Below are 15,125 nucleotides of genomic sequence, written 5' to 3'. Positions count from 1 at the left end.
ATATTAAATGCTGTAAATATATAAGGTGGTTTGTTTTTAATCACACACCAGTGCCCTCAAGAAGCTTCCCAGACAAACTGCTAAAATAAATTGATAATTTGTATGGAACACCCCACATATATTATTATTATTATTATTATTATTATTATTATTATTATTATTATTGCCATATACTATAACAGTGGTTTGCAACCTTAAATTTTGAGTCCATGGCTCCGTGACCCCCTCGGCCTGCAGATCTGGCAGCCCTTCGCCCCTTTTTTGAACACCTTCCCTTATGGATGGACGTTTCCCTCAGCCTCCTCCCCTCCTTGGGAGTCCTCTGGGCAGCAGCCTCCACCACTCCAAAGAGAAGTGCCTCTCCACAGGGGCCTGGGAACAAGATGCCCCCAGCCTTAAGCAGCCCGACAGAGATTGACCAAAGATGAACATGAAGCCAGCTCCTTAACTTGGGAGGCAGCAGCGGCCGCCGCTCGGCCTGCATGACGGAAAGGCTCCCCTTCTGCGCCGGGCACTCACCTCCCAGGCAGGCGTTGCCCACAGCATGCGCAAGAAAGGCCGACATGCCTGCCTGCCTGCCCGGCCTCCCACTTGCCTACCCATTCCCAACAGCAAGGGCTGGCAGGCCGGCCGCCTGGGCTCCCTCAGTCACCCACTTGCTTGCATATTCCGAGGCAGCCTCGGTTCCTGGCAGCTGGCACCCCCTGGCAAGCCCGAGAGGCACCATTGGCACTGGGAGCTTGTAGCCAAGGCTTCTGCAACAAACAGCTGCGCAAGCCTTTGGGAGGCAGAGATGCAAAAGGGTATCCGAGGAGGGAGGAAAGAGGGACGGAGGCTGGTGTTGCCCACAGCACCCTTGACCATCCTTCAAGGCACCTGGGGTGCCATGGGACACTGGTTGAAAACCCCTGCCCTATACCATCGTACAAACTTAAAAGAAAATAGCCCACCCTGGCCAGTAAGATGAAGTTAAGGCAGTACATCAAAATAAGACAAGTTCCTAACCCAGGTAACCATTTATAGAGAAGGCAATTTATATATAGTTTATGCTAACCAAAAAGTTTCATAATGTGAAGGGAGTGCTCTGTTTTTCATTTTTGGCCGTGTATAAATGTAATAAAGCTGTACTGATTAGTTGTGGAGGAGTCTTTTTGTGCCAAACCTTGTGCTGGTTTTATTATACTATTTCCCACAAGTGCTGTTTGGCACAAGAGCACAAAGGAAAGTTTTTTTAAAAAATAAATATTAGTGTTCCAAAAACTTGGTTTTATTGATTTTTGAATGGTACCTCTTCAGTTCAGATCTGTTGAACATAATAATAAGGATGTGTGGGAGGAAATGGGAGCTTGGCTAGGTTACTACAGTCAAACCTCGGGTTGAAGTAGCTTCAGGATAAGTATTTTCGGGTTGCGTGCTGCGTTACTTTCGGGTTTCGCCGCTCACGCATGCGCAGACGGTCAAAATGACATCATGCGCAGAAGCGGTGAATCGCTGCACGTGCAAACACACGGACGCGGGTTGCGTTAGCTTCTGGATGTGAATGGGGCTCCAGAACGGATCCCGTTCATATCCAGAGGTACCACTGTACTTAACTTTAAAAGGTAATATTTGCACACTGATTGGTACAGTGAAGACATACCACCTAATTTTATATATATAACCACAGTGACTGCCTGAGATTTTACATTCTCCACTTCCCTCCCTCCCTTCCTGCTTAAGTCAAACCATAGTTTACTGTTATGTTCAGACTGTGGCATACATTAAGGATGTGGAACTCAATACCCTTCAGATGCTGTTAAGACTGCAACAGTATTATTATTATTAAAATGTTCCTGCTTTTTTCTCAGGCAGTGAAGAGCAAGAGTGGGATTCCCTTCAGCTAGTGTATTATTATTATTTTCCCCCCTATGTGATGACTTGCCCATAGTGTCATGATGATTTGCAGTTCTGTGGAACTCAAAAAGCTTGCTTGCCATTTAATTTATTGCACAGTTTCCTCCAACCCTTCCTCCAAGCACAAGGTGGCTGACAGCACAGAATATACAATGTAATATAAAAATATATACAAGAAAAGCAGCCTAAAATGAAAAACACAAATCAACAACACTAAGAGCCCCTCCAGATTTTCTTTTTACTGCACATTCATTATGATTTATGTTCATGATGCTATTTGGGCAGTCATACACATTCCTGCTTTCAGTTCCCTTTGTCCATATAAACGTTTTGGGGCAGTCACACTGCTTCATTTTCAATCTGTGCATGCTCAATACCACAAATGCTCTGGTTTATTTTTGTCCCGCTTTTGGTTTGCAATAGTCCTTCTGCATAGCAATAATGTGGCATTGGGGAATCATCGCAGAACAAACCAAAGTAGATTAAATCCACCCCTAATTCTTTATTGTTGGGTCGAGAATATGTTGTAGAATACACCTGTAATAAAATAGCAGTCTGGAGAGCGCCTAAATAGTCTGCTCCAACTTCAGAAGGAACATTGGCTTAAAAGACAAAGGCCTAGATGAATAGAAAATTGATTTGGTCTTGAAGAAAGCTAATGCAGAGGACAATCTCTCGGGAGGGAGCTGTAAATTGGGTGCCACCACCAAAAATGCCTTGTCTCACATTGCTGTCTTGCCCATGGTGCTGGTCATAAGTATTATGGCCAGGGGCCTCTCAATTGACTGCAGGGCTTGGGGCAGAAAGTATTGCGGAAGGGTGCTCCTTCACGTATCAAAGTTCCAAGAGGAAGAGTGCTCTTGTGCTTGGATCTTGCTTGCTGGTTTCCCTTTGGGACATCTGGTCAGCCACTATGATGCTGGGAGGCCTTGTTCTTGACATTCCTTGTAGTGGGTCTTACTCTCACATTTACCTGTCCTGTTTCTTTGCTGATTCCTCTGCCTGTCAAAAATGCTCCCCCCCCCACTGGTAGGACTTCAACCTTGATCCGAGGCAGACCTGCACTGCCCACCCACCTCGCATCCCAAGGACCAAGGAAGTTATTTAGGTACGGATGGTTCCTGTCCTCATTGAAGTGATGGGGCCTAGGCCTCCACTGCATACATACAGCCTGGCTTTGGCTTACAATGCCTGCATACATAAGACTCATGTTGATTTTATCTATGCAGTCAGAAGACTGACCCCACATCTTGGGACTTTGGCGAGGTGTGTTTGTTTGTGTGCCTCCCTATTCCCAAACTAGGGCAGGAGGGGTGCTTGGAAGAGGGAAATCTCCGACAGTGAGGAAGACAGAGGAGGGAAGAGTAAACTATAGAAAGGCCAGCAAGAAGAGGATGTGAAGGTGCCCCCTTCCACCTGAGCTGGAGCTGCAGGCATATTTCATCTATACAGATGAGCTCTAGAAACCCCAGCATGTCATCTAGGAATGTGCACAGTGCTGGTTTTCCCGGTGGCAGGTCAGCTGCCTGCCCTTGAATGACTTATCTGCCTTCGTCTCCAGGCAGGGCTAATTTGGCAGTGAGTCATCCTTAGACTCCTCAGCTGGAAAGCAAGAGGATTTCTAGATGCCCTAGCCCTGCATTTACCCAGCAAGCCTGTGTTTTTCAGTGTTACTGCTCTGTTTACACACACATCCACCTCCTTCCTGGTAAAATCTTCCTATACATTGTGTGAAATCAGGTGGCAATATTTATTTTTTAGATTACCCCCTTCCCCTCCTTTTTTTACTGCCCTTTACAATACAAAATTCCCAGGGTTGTCAATGTAAAAAGAAAATGCACAGTTATGATACATATAGAATTCTGTTTACAAATGACAGTGATGGAGTTGGAAATCACATTCCTGGATGCTGCTGCACGTTTGTTTTTCATATATTTCTTACCAAGTTTTAATAGCAACAGACATGCTTCAGGAAAAACAAACAAACAGAAGAAGTAGTATAGGTTGTCACAACTGCAAATAAAAAAGTATAGGATTCAGCTCTGCGATTTACCTAGTCAGTAATAAAACATACCGAGAGGAAAAGAGTGTGTGGTCTCCAATAAGAAAGTGTTCCATAGTCTAAAGGAAAACAACATCCCACCCCCAAACACCCAAAGGATAAAAAATAATCTTTGGCTATTCGAAATCCGGACATTTGCATAGATTTGTGGAACCTAATGCTTCTGAGCCACTTTATTAGTATGTATGTAAAATAGAATTAGACATTTGTTTTAGATAAAGGGGGGGGTGTTAACTCCAACCCCTGTACATTTAGTAAACTGCTACAGTAGGAAGAAAGATTTGGCCTATATTCCTGAAGTGCTAGGGGAGCACAAGTCCCTACTCCACACGCAAACACCCCTGTAGTCTGAAGTGATGGAGCAGCCTTTGTCAACCTGGTACTGTCCAGACATTTTGGACTACAGCTGCCACCAGCCCCAGCCAGCATGTGAGAAACAGGATGCTGGACTAGATGGACCATTGGCGTGATCCGGCAGGCTTTCCTTACATTCTGCCATGTTGCAATTACTTCTTCTGGAAACTGGAAGAAAATGCATAGGCAGGAAGTGTGGAGTGTGGGCTCCTATGCACAGCCATCTCTGTCAGTAGATAGTGAGGCAGCTGCTTCAAGCGGCAAATGTCAAGAGGCAGGGAACAGCGGTGAGGTAAGTATTACCTCAGTTTGTAAACTGGAACTAGCAAAAGCTTTGAAGGGGTTATTGGACCTTGCCAAATGCACCTTCATAGCACAGGAGAGACACATGTGTAATGGGATGGTGGACCCAAAACGTTTCTTGAGTCAGATTCCCTTTTTGTTTTTTGTTTCCCTTTGAAAGGCAGAAGTCTCTGTGGCTGAGGTGAAAACAGTGCCAGCATTTCAGGCAGCAGGATGGGGGAGTGGCAAAGGATCTTTGTACAAAACTTGACGGTCCCTCCACACAACCAGAGGAGACGGCACTCTCCACCCAGGGAATCAGCGGCATTTCAGTTCATCCTGAAGTCTGTGGAGGGAGATGCATTGAAGCTGGTAAGATACCCCTCCCATGAAGACCAAGGTTGTTTTTTAAAGAAAAAGTATGTCTGTGCAGGGACATTTGGGGCATCGCCTCACAGCTGAGATTATTATTAAGATTATTATTATTATTTATTAAATTGTAAACTGCCTGTCATCCGAAATTCCTAGGGTTGTTCACAACAGAAAATACAATATGAGAATACAAAATACATAATAAAACAAAAACAAACCCATAACCCCAGGGCTTTGATAGGCATGCCAGTCATATGAGCCAGAAAGCCCGCCAGAGCTGTCTGGAAACCCATTAGATCCATCAGCCTCTAAGGGCAGACCATCCTAATAGATCCCCCATCTCTGCAGAGAGGAAGCTGCTGAAAACCTAAATCTCAACAGGGAGTGATCTGACCATGACAAGGGGATGATGTCAATAAGATGCCAATACAATAACATTTAGATGAAATGCTCATGGAGGACACCACCCCACCGAAGTGAATCTATGATACTTCCACTGTCACAAAGATAATTCCCCACTAGCATCAGTTTCTATAAGTGGTAACCATCACCAACATCAAGTTGTTGGTGGGAAAAAAAGGTCTTTTTAAAAAAGGAGTTTGCAGTGTAGACAATGACATCAGGGACTTGAACTTGGGAACCTTGGGGTCTGTGGGTGGGGTCTGGCATCGGAACTATCTCAAGCATGTATTCTGGCAGAGAAAGAAATAATGTGCTCAGATAGCCAAACATCCTTCCGCTGCAGTTTATATTTTTAACTGGTGCTGCTATTTGGTGTAATCATTTGTGTGCATGTGGCTGTATACATATGTACGCACTAGTGGGGAGTTCTCAGCCCTGCCTGGGAATTTTTAGCAGCAGCAGGAGCAACAACAATGGCATCTGTCTGTCTCAGGAGACAATGGAAGAGTGTGCCTTCAGGGGTAAAGTCAAACCATTGGAGAGTTACAGCGCCTGCTGTGGCTGTAGAGACCAATACGGGAGGGACATGTTTTATTGCAGGTGGAGCAGATGAAGGCGTCTGGTTTTGCTGCTGCAGGTGCAGTCTCTATCTATCTATCTAATTTGGCATGGGGCATTCTCAAACCTAACTACATTTTTAAACTACATACCATAGAACCTACTTCCTCACCCATTCACTGATTTCTCATTATAATGGCAGAATGTGATCTGGCCAGCTTGCCTTGTCTTTCTCATTTCCCCTTCATTACCCTGTCTGTCTGTCTCCGGAATATGCGATGCTGCTGGTGCATCTCACTTAAAATAAGTAGGATTCACCTGCTAAAGCAAGCCTCTTTCATGTATAAGGGGGTGTGGGTAAGTGGGCAAGCTCAGCCCCTTCCGTACCACCTTGTGAAAGTATAAAGTGGTTGATTCAACTCCCATCTACCTTATCCAACCTGCAGGCAGAGACCTGAGAAGGTGAACCTGCCACTCTCTAGGCTGAAGTGTTCAGGGGTTTAAAGCCCTGTCCTGCTAAATAATGCAGAGCGACTAAATCTTTAATAGCACACTTGGTAAAGTCTCTCTGCTCTAATCCTGGCTTTGCTGATGGTATTGGAGACGAGGGGCAGCTGGGAGTTAAAATACCTTCTTTTGGATCGGGGGTCAACGCTGAATGTACGTGGGTTGATCCAGGCCCTAAAGGGAGTCCCTGTGCTCACACCCTCCTCTGCCATGGTCCTGTCCCTTTTAAATCAAGGTGGGATGGAAAATTGCTCACTGATTATTTTGTAAGATAAAGAAACAATAAGCAAAAGAGATGCCACATGTGTTTAATGCACATTTTATAGGGTTTCTGTCTCGAAACACTGCTGCTGGTCTTCCGACTGGAGTGGGTTGTTGGAAGTGCATGGCTTCAGGGCTCCAATTTCTGCAGTGGCTGCCTCTTGCCATCCCGGCTCATTTCACAGTGGTGGAGATCAGGGAATGACAAAATCTGTCAGTTTTGGTTTCTGACAGTTTCTTGTTTTTCCAAACCTAAATTCAGGTCACCCACACTTGTGCATCACTTTGCGCCTTTTCAATAAAAAAAAAGTTGCCACATTAAACTTCCCTGGCTTCCCTGGCTGTCTGAGGGTTCTGCTTTCCCCAGGGCAGCATGTATGAAACTAAACAATCGATGGCAAGTTACTTCCCTTTAATAGCACCTAAAAACCTGGCCAAGGTGAGTTGTTGTTCTTGCTGTTATTATTTGTTATGCACCACCCTTTCCCTGCTGAGAGCATGAGACAGACAGGAATAAAAACACAGCATTAAAAGCAGGAACAGAACCACGATGTGAAATACAAGGTACAGTAATAAACAACATTATGTTATGCAAATGGTGGCACTTCTCTTATGCTCTAAAGCAGTGGTTCCCAACTGGTGGCCCACAGACCCCAGAGGGTCCACATAACCCACCTAGGAGGGTCTGTGGCATCATTCACATAACAAAATCTACCATAAAGATATTAAAATTTTCTAAAGTAGGGAGTCTGTGACTTAGCTTTTGAAAAACCGGATGTCTGCTGTACTTAGCTAATTGGGAACCTCTGCCCTCCTGGAACAAATAGGTGACTTGCTGCACCTTCTCTTAGCTGAGGACTAGAAACATGATTTATAAATAAGACTTTGCTCCAGCTTAATCGGATTTCTTCACCAATAGCATATGTCTCCTGCCATGGCCAACCTTGTAAATATTTAAGATGGATGGGGGGGGGGGCTAATCTTTTTTTTTTTTTTTTGGCCTAAGGGCTATGGTCTGCTCCACAGCCCCCTACCCCCCCCCCCGAAGCAGACTTTGAGGATGCATGAGGGTGCTTTAGAGAAGAGGGGAGGAAAGGAAAGTGAAGCCCCATTGCACAAGTAGAAGCCCAGGCTTACGCACAGACTGCTTTGCATATAACCCATTGACTGTAATGTTATTTTTTAAATGAAAATAAAAAGTGTATTATTAGATGCCCATTTAAATTTGTATGAGAAAAGCAATCCGTGAATAATTTAAGCGGCGCTGAGTGCCATGTTCACACAGAGAGCTGCTGTGTGGGCTCTTGACCTTACCATCACCCAAGAGCGCTGCCTTAACTATGCAAATCTCTGTGTCAAGTTTTCAGGACGTGAGCCTGCTTTAAGCAGCTGCTGTGTAATGTGCTGGTGGCTAAGACTTCCAGAGGCCAATTGCTTTCTATTTGACAGAGAGTGAGAACGTCGCCTTGTTTAAAAATCAGATGCAGTTAACTTTAATTACTTTCCCTCTGGTTCTGATACTGGCCAGCTGTTCCCTCTCTATTGTGCCCTCTCATATTACTGTAAGATTATTATTTTTTTAAAATCCGAACCTAGTTTTCTATTTGACCACATTCAGCTCCCCCCTTTGCATGTGACTTCCCACACCCATGGCTGTCTTCTGCGCTATCTCATACTATATGGAGCCCTGTGCCTCTTGTAATTTATGTTCTTCTGTGTACTTTGCCAGTTTTGCTATAAACTCTTAACTCCCCATGGGGATATTGCAAAGGTGGGTGAGTATTTTTATGTAAAACTTATAGACCCAGTTCTCTTTAAAGTGGATAAGTATAAACATTCGTTAAGCCGCTATCCTATATTCGTTTACCTATATTCGTTTACCTGGTCAGACCAGGATGGGGAAGAATTGGAGGGTTTACCTACTGACAACCATGGGGAGCAGCCCAGCAGGTTATAACAGGTAGTGTCTGGGCTGTGCGAGATGGAGGAACAACCCAGAGGGGAAGCTACAGATGAGGACTCAGACCCAGGGGAGGGTCCCAGAGGTGTGTCACCCTAGTGCTCCACCCGAACCCCTTCTGAGTCACCCAGATGCTCTGTGCCCACTTCTCCACCAACTTCTGTGCCAGCCTTTCCTCCGTCCCTGGCACCACTGGAGCTTGCCCCTCGTCCACCCTTCCAGGAGACACCCACCACCCGTCTGGTCCTGAGCCGGTGGTGACACCTCCTACGTTACATAGGTTGTGAAGAGTCCAGCACTGGCACAGGCAGCTTAGGCTCAGCCCATCAGAAGGTGTTCCAATTTGCTTGCCCAGTCCAAAGAAATAACCTGCTTGCCGCACTGAAGTGGTGCCTTCTACAGTCTTTATATCAGGACATAAGGAGGCATGCCGTTTGTTGGATCAGCGCTGAGCATAACAGCTCTTGGGCCATTAATCCTTGCTTTGCTTATGTACCACACTGATCTGAGCATTAAATTTTTTGGCAGATAATTTAATCTGAGATTGATTTCTTTATACAGCGGGAACCAGGACATTACCTTGGAGTAAAAGTAAAGGGGTAAAGGGACCCCTGACCATTAGGTCCAGTCGCGGACGACTCTGGGGTTGCGGTGTGCATCTCGCTTTATTGGCCAAGGGAGCCGGCGTACAGCTTCCGGGTCATGTGGCCAGCATGACTAAGCCGCTTCTGGCAAACCAGAGCAGTGCACGGAAACGCCTACCTTTCTGCCGGAGCGGTACCTATTTATCTACTTGCACTTTGACGTGCTTTTGAACTGCTAGGTTGGCAGGAGCAGGGACTGATCAACAGGAGCTCACCCTGTCGATATTCGAACCGCTGACTTTCTGATCGGCAAGCCCTAGGCTCTGTGGTTTAATCCACAGCGCCACCCGCGTCCCTTACCTTGGAGTAAGTTCTACCAAATTCAGTTCATCCTACCCTTCTGAGTAGGCATATCTCATATACCAGTTAGTTTACGCAAGCCTTTTCTGGCCTGGGACACGCCAAATATTTTGGATCATAACTCCCATCATCCCTGATATCTGACTGTAATAAATGGAGCTGGCGGGAGGATAGCAGGTTGGGGAAGAAGTAACTTTGCAGTGTTTCCCAAACTTGGGTCTCCAGCTGTTTTTGGACCACAATTCCCATCATCCCTGACTGCTAGTTGTGCTAGCTAGGGATGACGGGAATTTAGTCCAAAACCAGCTGGAGACCCAAATTTGGGAAACCCTGAGATTTGTTAAAACAGGTGCAAATAGTTCCCGTTCTCCTTAGGATAGGCCCTCCTCTGTTCTGATGGACAGACCATGCTAATCAGCTCACGGCTACTGGCCTTGACAACTGTGTTCTGCCTCCATAGTCAGAAGCAGCACTGTAAGAACAGGATGCATGGTTTGATGGGCCATTGGCCTGATCCAGGAGGCTCCTCTTAAGTTTTTAACAGTTTGCTGCAAATTCCATTTGTAATCTGAGAACTTGTAGATGAACCCTGCATTCTGCATGTAGCTGGAAGGGCCACCTCCTCTGGACCGATGCCTTGAGAGAGGCAATGGAATTTCCTGGTGCTGCACTCTCCGTGTTTAAGAACTTAATAAGAATCCTTGTCAACTAGGCCAAAGACTTATCCAGCCCAGCTTCCCGTTTCCCTGGAAACCACAGGAAAGGAGGGTGCTCTTGTGCTCAGGTCCTGCTTGCAGGCATTCCATAATTGGCATCTGGTTGGCCACAGTGATAACAGGATATTGGTCTATATGGGCCACCGGCCCGATCCATTTGGTTCTTCTTACATTCTCACGGTTTGCTTTGGTCTACCACTGGCAGAGAGTGTTGGACGAAATGTCGGAGGTGGAATTCCAGCTGCGCCTTTCCTTCTTTGATGTCACCTACCACCATTTCTTTGGGAAGACCTGGAGGAGTGCCACGAAGCCCCTTAAAGCTGGGCTGGGACATCCCCCTGCAGTGGTCTTCCACGAGGTAAGGAAGAGATGCTTTGAGTGATGGCTGAAATTGGGGTGCACAGGGTGGTGAAGTAGAATTGGCCCAAATCCACAGGGTGGTTCAAAAGCCTATAGGCGACTCATTATTTCTGCAGTGGGGTGAGGAGTTCATGGTTATACCATAATAGACATGATGCTAATTTGAGCTGTTTTTAAGGGCCTTTGACAGGATGGGTGGAAAGGTGGGATCAGGGAAGGCAGGGCAGGAAAATCTACCTCCATTGTACTTTCTGACAAGGTAACAGGACAGGGTTGAAGAGCTGAGAGATCTGATAGCCTGGTGAGGCCTCACAGCTTTGCTCTTTCAAAAAAGTTGGTACCTCAGCCCCAAAGACGGGTTCAGTCTGTTCATATATGGGTCCTGCTTCTTTTATCCATGTGATGGTGGTTCCACTGCATGTACAGAGGTTCCTGCTGATGCCTCAGGGACCTGTGGAAGTTTAGATCGCCAACGTGCCCCAGGATTTCAGCAAGGACTGTGTTACAGGTTGCAAACAATACTTTGCCAGTATCAATTATTAATAATCATAATGAACTAGAAAGATAGGTACGTGTCTGGGACGCGAGGTTAGGAATGGGTCTCCCGCTGTAAATCATGCAGGCACCTGCCATTGCAATATCTCCCCTTAACTGTAATTGTAATCTGGTGGGTGGTATTGATGTCACAGTGGAAAAAAAGTTCTTCCCTTACACTTTTATTAATAGCTTAATAAACATAATACATACCTCTCGGCTTCTTGGTTTCTGAAACTGGGACCAGAGATTCTCTGCCCCCTTAGTCTCCTCCTCCACCACGTTGGAATCGTATTATGTTGGGGCTGGAAAGATCCTGGCACCTGGTTGCTTGAGGTGTTAAAAATTGTATGCTGGTCTCTTTTGCGACCTCTTGCAGTCATTTTGTGTGCTTTCTTCTCCTGATCTGCTCTGCCAGTGCATGTGTTGGAGGTATTGTCGGAATGCTCAAATGGAGAGGAAGGCGAACCCCTTTCCCACTAGGGATTGCATAAGTGAATTTCCCCCACATCTACTGCTTTAGGAAGCTGCTAGTGTCTTGATGAAGGACACAGCCCCTACTCCAGTCCCCAGCCTCATCTCAGACCTAGTTGCATGCTCGGCAACCAAATAACATGCAGGCAAGGGGGGATTCTTATCAGACCTGGAACCCAGGTGTTATCCGTGAATATAGGTAGAGGTCAGCAAAACGTTGGCTGGCCTTGCTAGCCAACCAACAGTTTGTGGTTGCCAGGAACCTCACCCTGAAGTCAGCAGGAGGTCATGTGCAATCCCATAAGAATGTAAAAAGAGCCCTTCTGGATCAGACCAATGGCCTGCCCTAGTCCAGCATCTTTTGTCTGCAGGAGAGCTTCTCTTGCAAGTTCCAGAGGTCTGAGAAGCCCATTCTGCAGTAACTCAGAGCAGGGCTTTTAGTGTGCCTTCTCTTGTTCTGTGGAATATCATCCCGATTGTTGATTTATGTTGTGGAATATCATCCATATTGTTGAGCTGGCTTCAACCAGAGCCGGGGCTTTTTCGGCTGTGGCCCTGATCTGGTGGAACGCTCTGTCACAAGAGACTAGGGCCCTGCGGGACTTGACATCTTTCCGCAGGGCCTGCAAGACAGAGCTGTTCCACCAGGCCTTTGGCCAAGGCACAGTCTGACCCCCTCCTTTGGTGATCCTTGTAGAACTCTGACCCAGTGGTTGCCATTTGATTTTGAATTGATTTTAGAATATTGATTTTAGAATGCTGTGTTACTTTTATTGCTGTTAGCTGCTCTGAGCCTGGCTTTGACTGGGGAGGGCGGGATATAAATAAAAATTATTCTTATTATTATGACAGGAACCCTGATCTGCACTTTCTGGAAACAAGTGAAAAAACCCCCAGATGCTATAACCTTTCCTCATAGAGGTGTTGCTCCAACCCATTGATTTTAGGATGCCCCTTTATGTTCTTTTGCTTAAAGGGCTGGTGATCTCTTAGGAGTCGCTTGAGGTTAGATGCTGGAGCCTGAATGATCACAGATACAGCAAGCTAGGATCCTATGATCCTGAGGCTTCATGCATCTGTGATTCTATGGCCATGCCAACCACAGGGGGCAGAGTGGTGTGATCTATTCCTCTCAGCAGCTCAAGTAGAGGCTGGGGCACACCCAGACTTGGCTAGATCACAGCCTTGGACCCTGCCGGAGTCCCTGAATACACGCTCCTTCCCTGGTAGTTTATGTATTTATTGCATTTCTATCACACCTTTTTCTCCAAGGAGCTCAAGGTGTTGTACATGGTTCTCCCTCCTCATTTTAATCCCCACAACCTACCTGTATCGATAACTTTTTAATGTTTGATGTTTGCTATGTTTTTATTATGTTGGAAGTCAGCCAGAGTGGCTGGGACAGCCCAGTCAGATGGGCAGAGTATAATAATAATAATAACCTGTGAGGTAGGTTAAGATGAGAGCCAGTGACTGTCCCAAAGTCACCCAGTGAGCTTCATAGCTGAATGGAAATCTGAACCGTGGTCTCCTACATCCTGTTCTCAAAACACTACCCACTACACCATGCTGTCTTCCCCCCACCCCCATATCACTTATAGGTCTCTCAATATTCTCCTGGATGTCCTGCCTTTCTTCTTTCCCCATTTCTAGTAACGTTCGCTGTAAAATTATACTCTTTCCCCGTTCCTCTCCGGAATGAAGGGGTTGAACAGAACTGGGATTTCTCTCTTGAGTGTAACTTGGTGGAATTCTTTCCTGCAAGAGGCTACACATTTTGATGGCTTTAAAAGAGGGTTAGACAAATTCCCTGAGTTACCCTGCACATAAGTTGTTCAGGGCTTTGTAAATGAACACGACTCGGTATTGTGCCTCCATTCTGTCTGTCTGCTCTACCCTCATCCCCCAGTCTAGTAAATGATGGAATAGATTTTTTAAAAAATAAAAATTCTCACTACTTGTCATGCTTGAGATCAGGCAGCAGATGGTGCTCTTGCTCCAGGAATGACGCAAGGTCAGCAAGCATATCCAACCAATTCAGGGATGGTAGGAGCAGCTGAGGGTGATGGGGTGTCCCTCCCCAGTAACTTTATTCTGTGTTGTCTTAAACTTGGCACCACTAGACCTAGACCTTGCTCTGAGTAGCCCTGCGTCTTCCCTCCCCCCCCCGATGATCCCATTAAGTGGATTGCCTTTCTTTCTTTAAATGCACTGTTGCGTTTCAGTATTTGTAAAGCACAATTCCAGGGGACTTTAGGATTATGGTTCATTTTGCCATTTCTCTTTCTCCTCCAGTGGCGAATGGATGCAGTGGGCCAATCAGGTGCTCAATACGCTCATCACATTTGATATAGAAAAAATAGGGGTGGTTGGCTTTTACTGCCCAACTCCCCAAGGGACTGAGTCCTCTCTTAAGTTCACGATCAGTCAGAGATGAATGGATGGAGGCAGGATGTAGTGAAAGCAAGGCAGATCTTTATTTTTCTGTTGCAACAGAGTCGTCCCCCCCGCCCCCGCCCCCGCAAAGAGACAAGAGAGACCCAGAACCAACATCTCTTTTAAGGGCTTGCATTTTGGCGTGGAGAAAAAGCACATCCCTGCTATAAACAATCAGAAATTACATCGTGCACAAGGTGGGGTTGCTGTGGCTCAGGCAGGCCAAGGTGTGATGTCCTGAGGATTTAGCAAGTTTTGCATAGTTCTAGACACAGTTTACACAAAACATTAGCATTTGATAAGACAATCAGGATGCCCGTCAGAGATCTCTCAATGCAAAGCATCTGGGCAAACAGTGACAATTAATACCAAGGAGGTTCATAGATATAGGAGAGGAGTCCCTTCAGGAACTTCCCCACTGAGGTCCAGCTCCGAGGGCCTTCTGGCAGTTCCCTCACTGCAAAAAGTGAAGTTACAGGGAACCAGCCAGAGGGCCTTCTCGGTAGTGGCGCCCACCCTATGGAACACCCTCCCATCAGATGTCAAGGAAATAAACAACTATCTGACTTTTAGAAGACATATGAAAGCAGCCCTGTTTAGGGAAATTTTTAATGACAGATCTTTTAATGTATTTTTAATATTTTGTTGGAATTTGCTCAGAGTGGCTGGGGAAACCCAGCCAGATGGGTGGGGTATAAATAACAATAACAGTAACAATAATAATAAGCTCTTAGAATCATAGAATCATAGAGTTGGAAGAGACCACAAGGGCCATCGAGTCCAACCCCCTGCCAAGCAGGAAACAACAGACCACTCAGACCACTCAGCCAATTTTGATCCAAACGTAGAATTGTGGCAGAGTGTCTCTAAGCAGAAAAACCATGTGATTAGTTGGGCTCCTGGAAAGTCAGCCCTGCTAGGAAAGCTCTTAGTCAGTCTGTTGTTTTAAGGCCAGCCCAGCACAGCCAGTATGGCAGATATGGGAGGAGCCCGGACTGCTTCAGAAACAG

At 46.1% G+C, this 15,125-nt stretch overlaps 1 protein-coding gene across 2 annotated transcripts in view; it reads left to right on the top strand.

Moving 5' to 3' along the window:
• The window catches only part of NPHP4 (nephrocystin 4), a 102,281-nt gene that overhangs the window by 534 nt on the left and 86,622 nt on the right, over positions 1-15,125 (top strand). Inside the window, exons 2-3 of one of the 2 annotated variants that reach the window (XM_082233400.1) lie at positions 4,777-4,963; positions 10,517-10,669. In XM_082233400.1, the coding sequence (XP_082089526.1) occupies positions 4,826-4,963; positions 10,517-10,669 (291 nt within the window). In that variant the 5' untranslated portion in view covers positions 4,777-4,825. Of the gene's footprint in view, positions 1-4,772; positions 4,964-10,516; positions 10,670-15,125 lie in introns of both variants that reach the window. The other variant, XM_082233399.1, reaches the window with a different exon arrangement.

Source organism: Podarcis vaucheri (genome assembly GCF_965113315.1).
Source record: "Podarcis vaucheri genome assembly, chromosome: 7".
Classification (NCBI taxonomy): domain Eukaryota; kingdom Metazoa; phylum Chordata; class Lepidosauria; order Squamata; family Lacertidae; genus Podarcis; species Podarcis vaucheri.
Note: the sequence above shows the minus strand (reverse complement) of the source record. Positions and strands in the feature narration are given on the sequence as shown.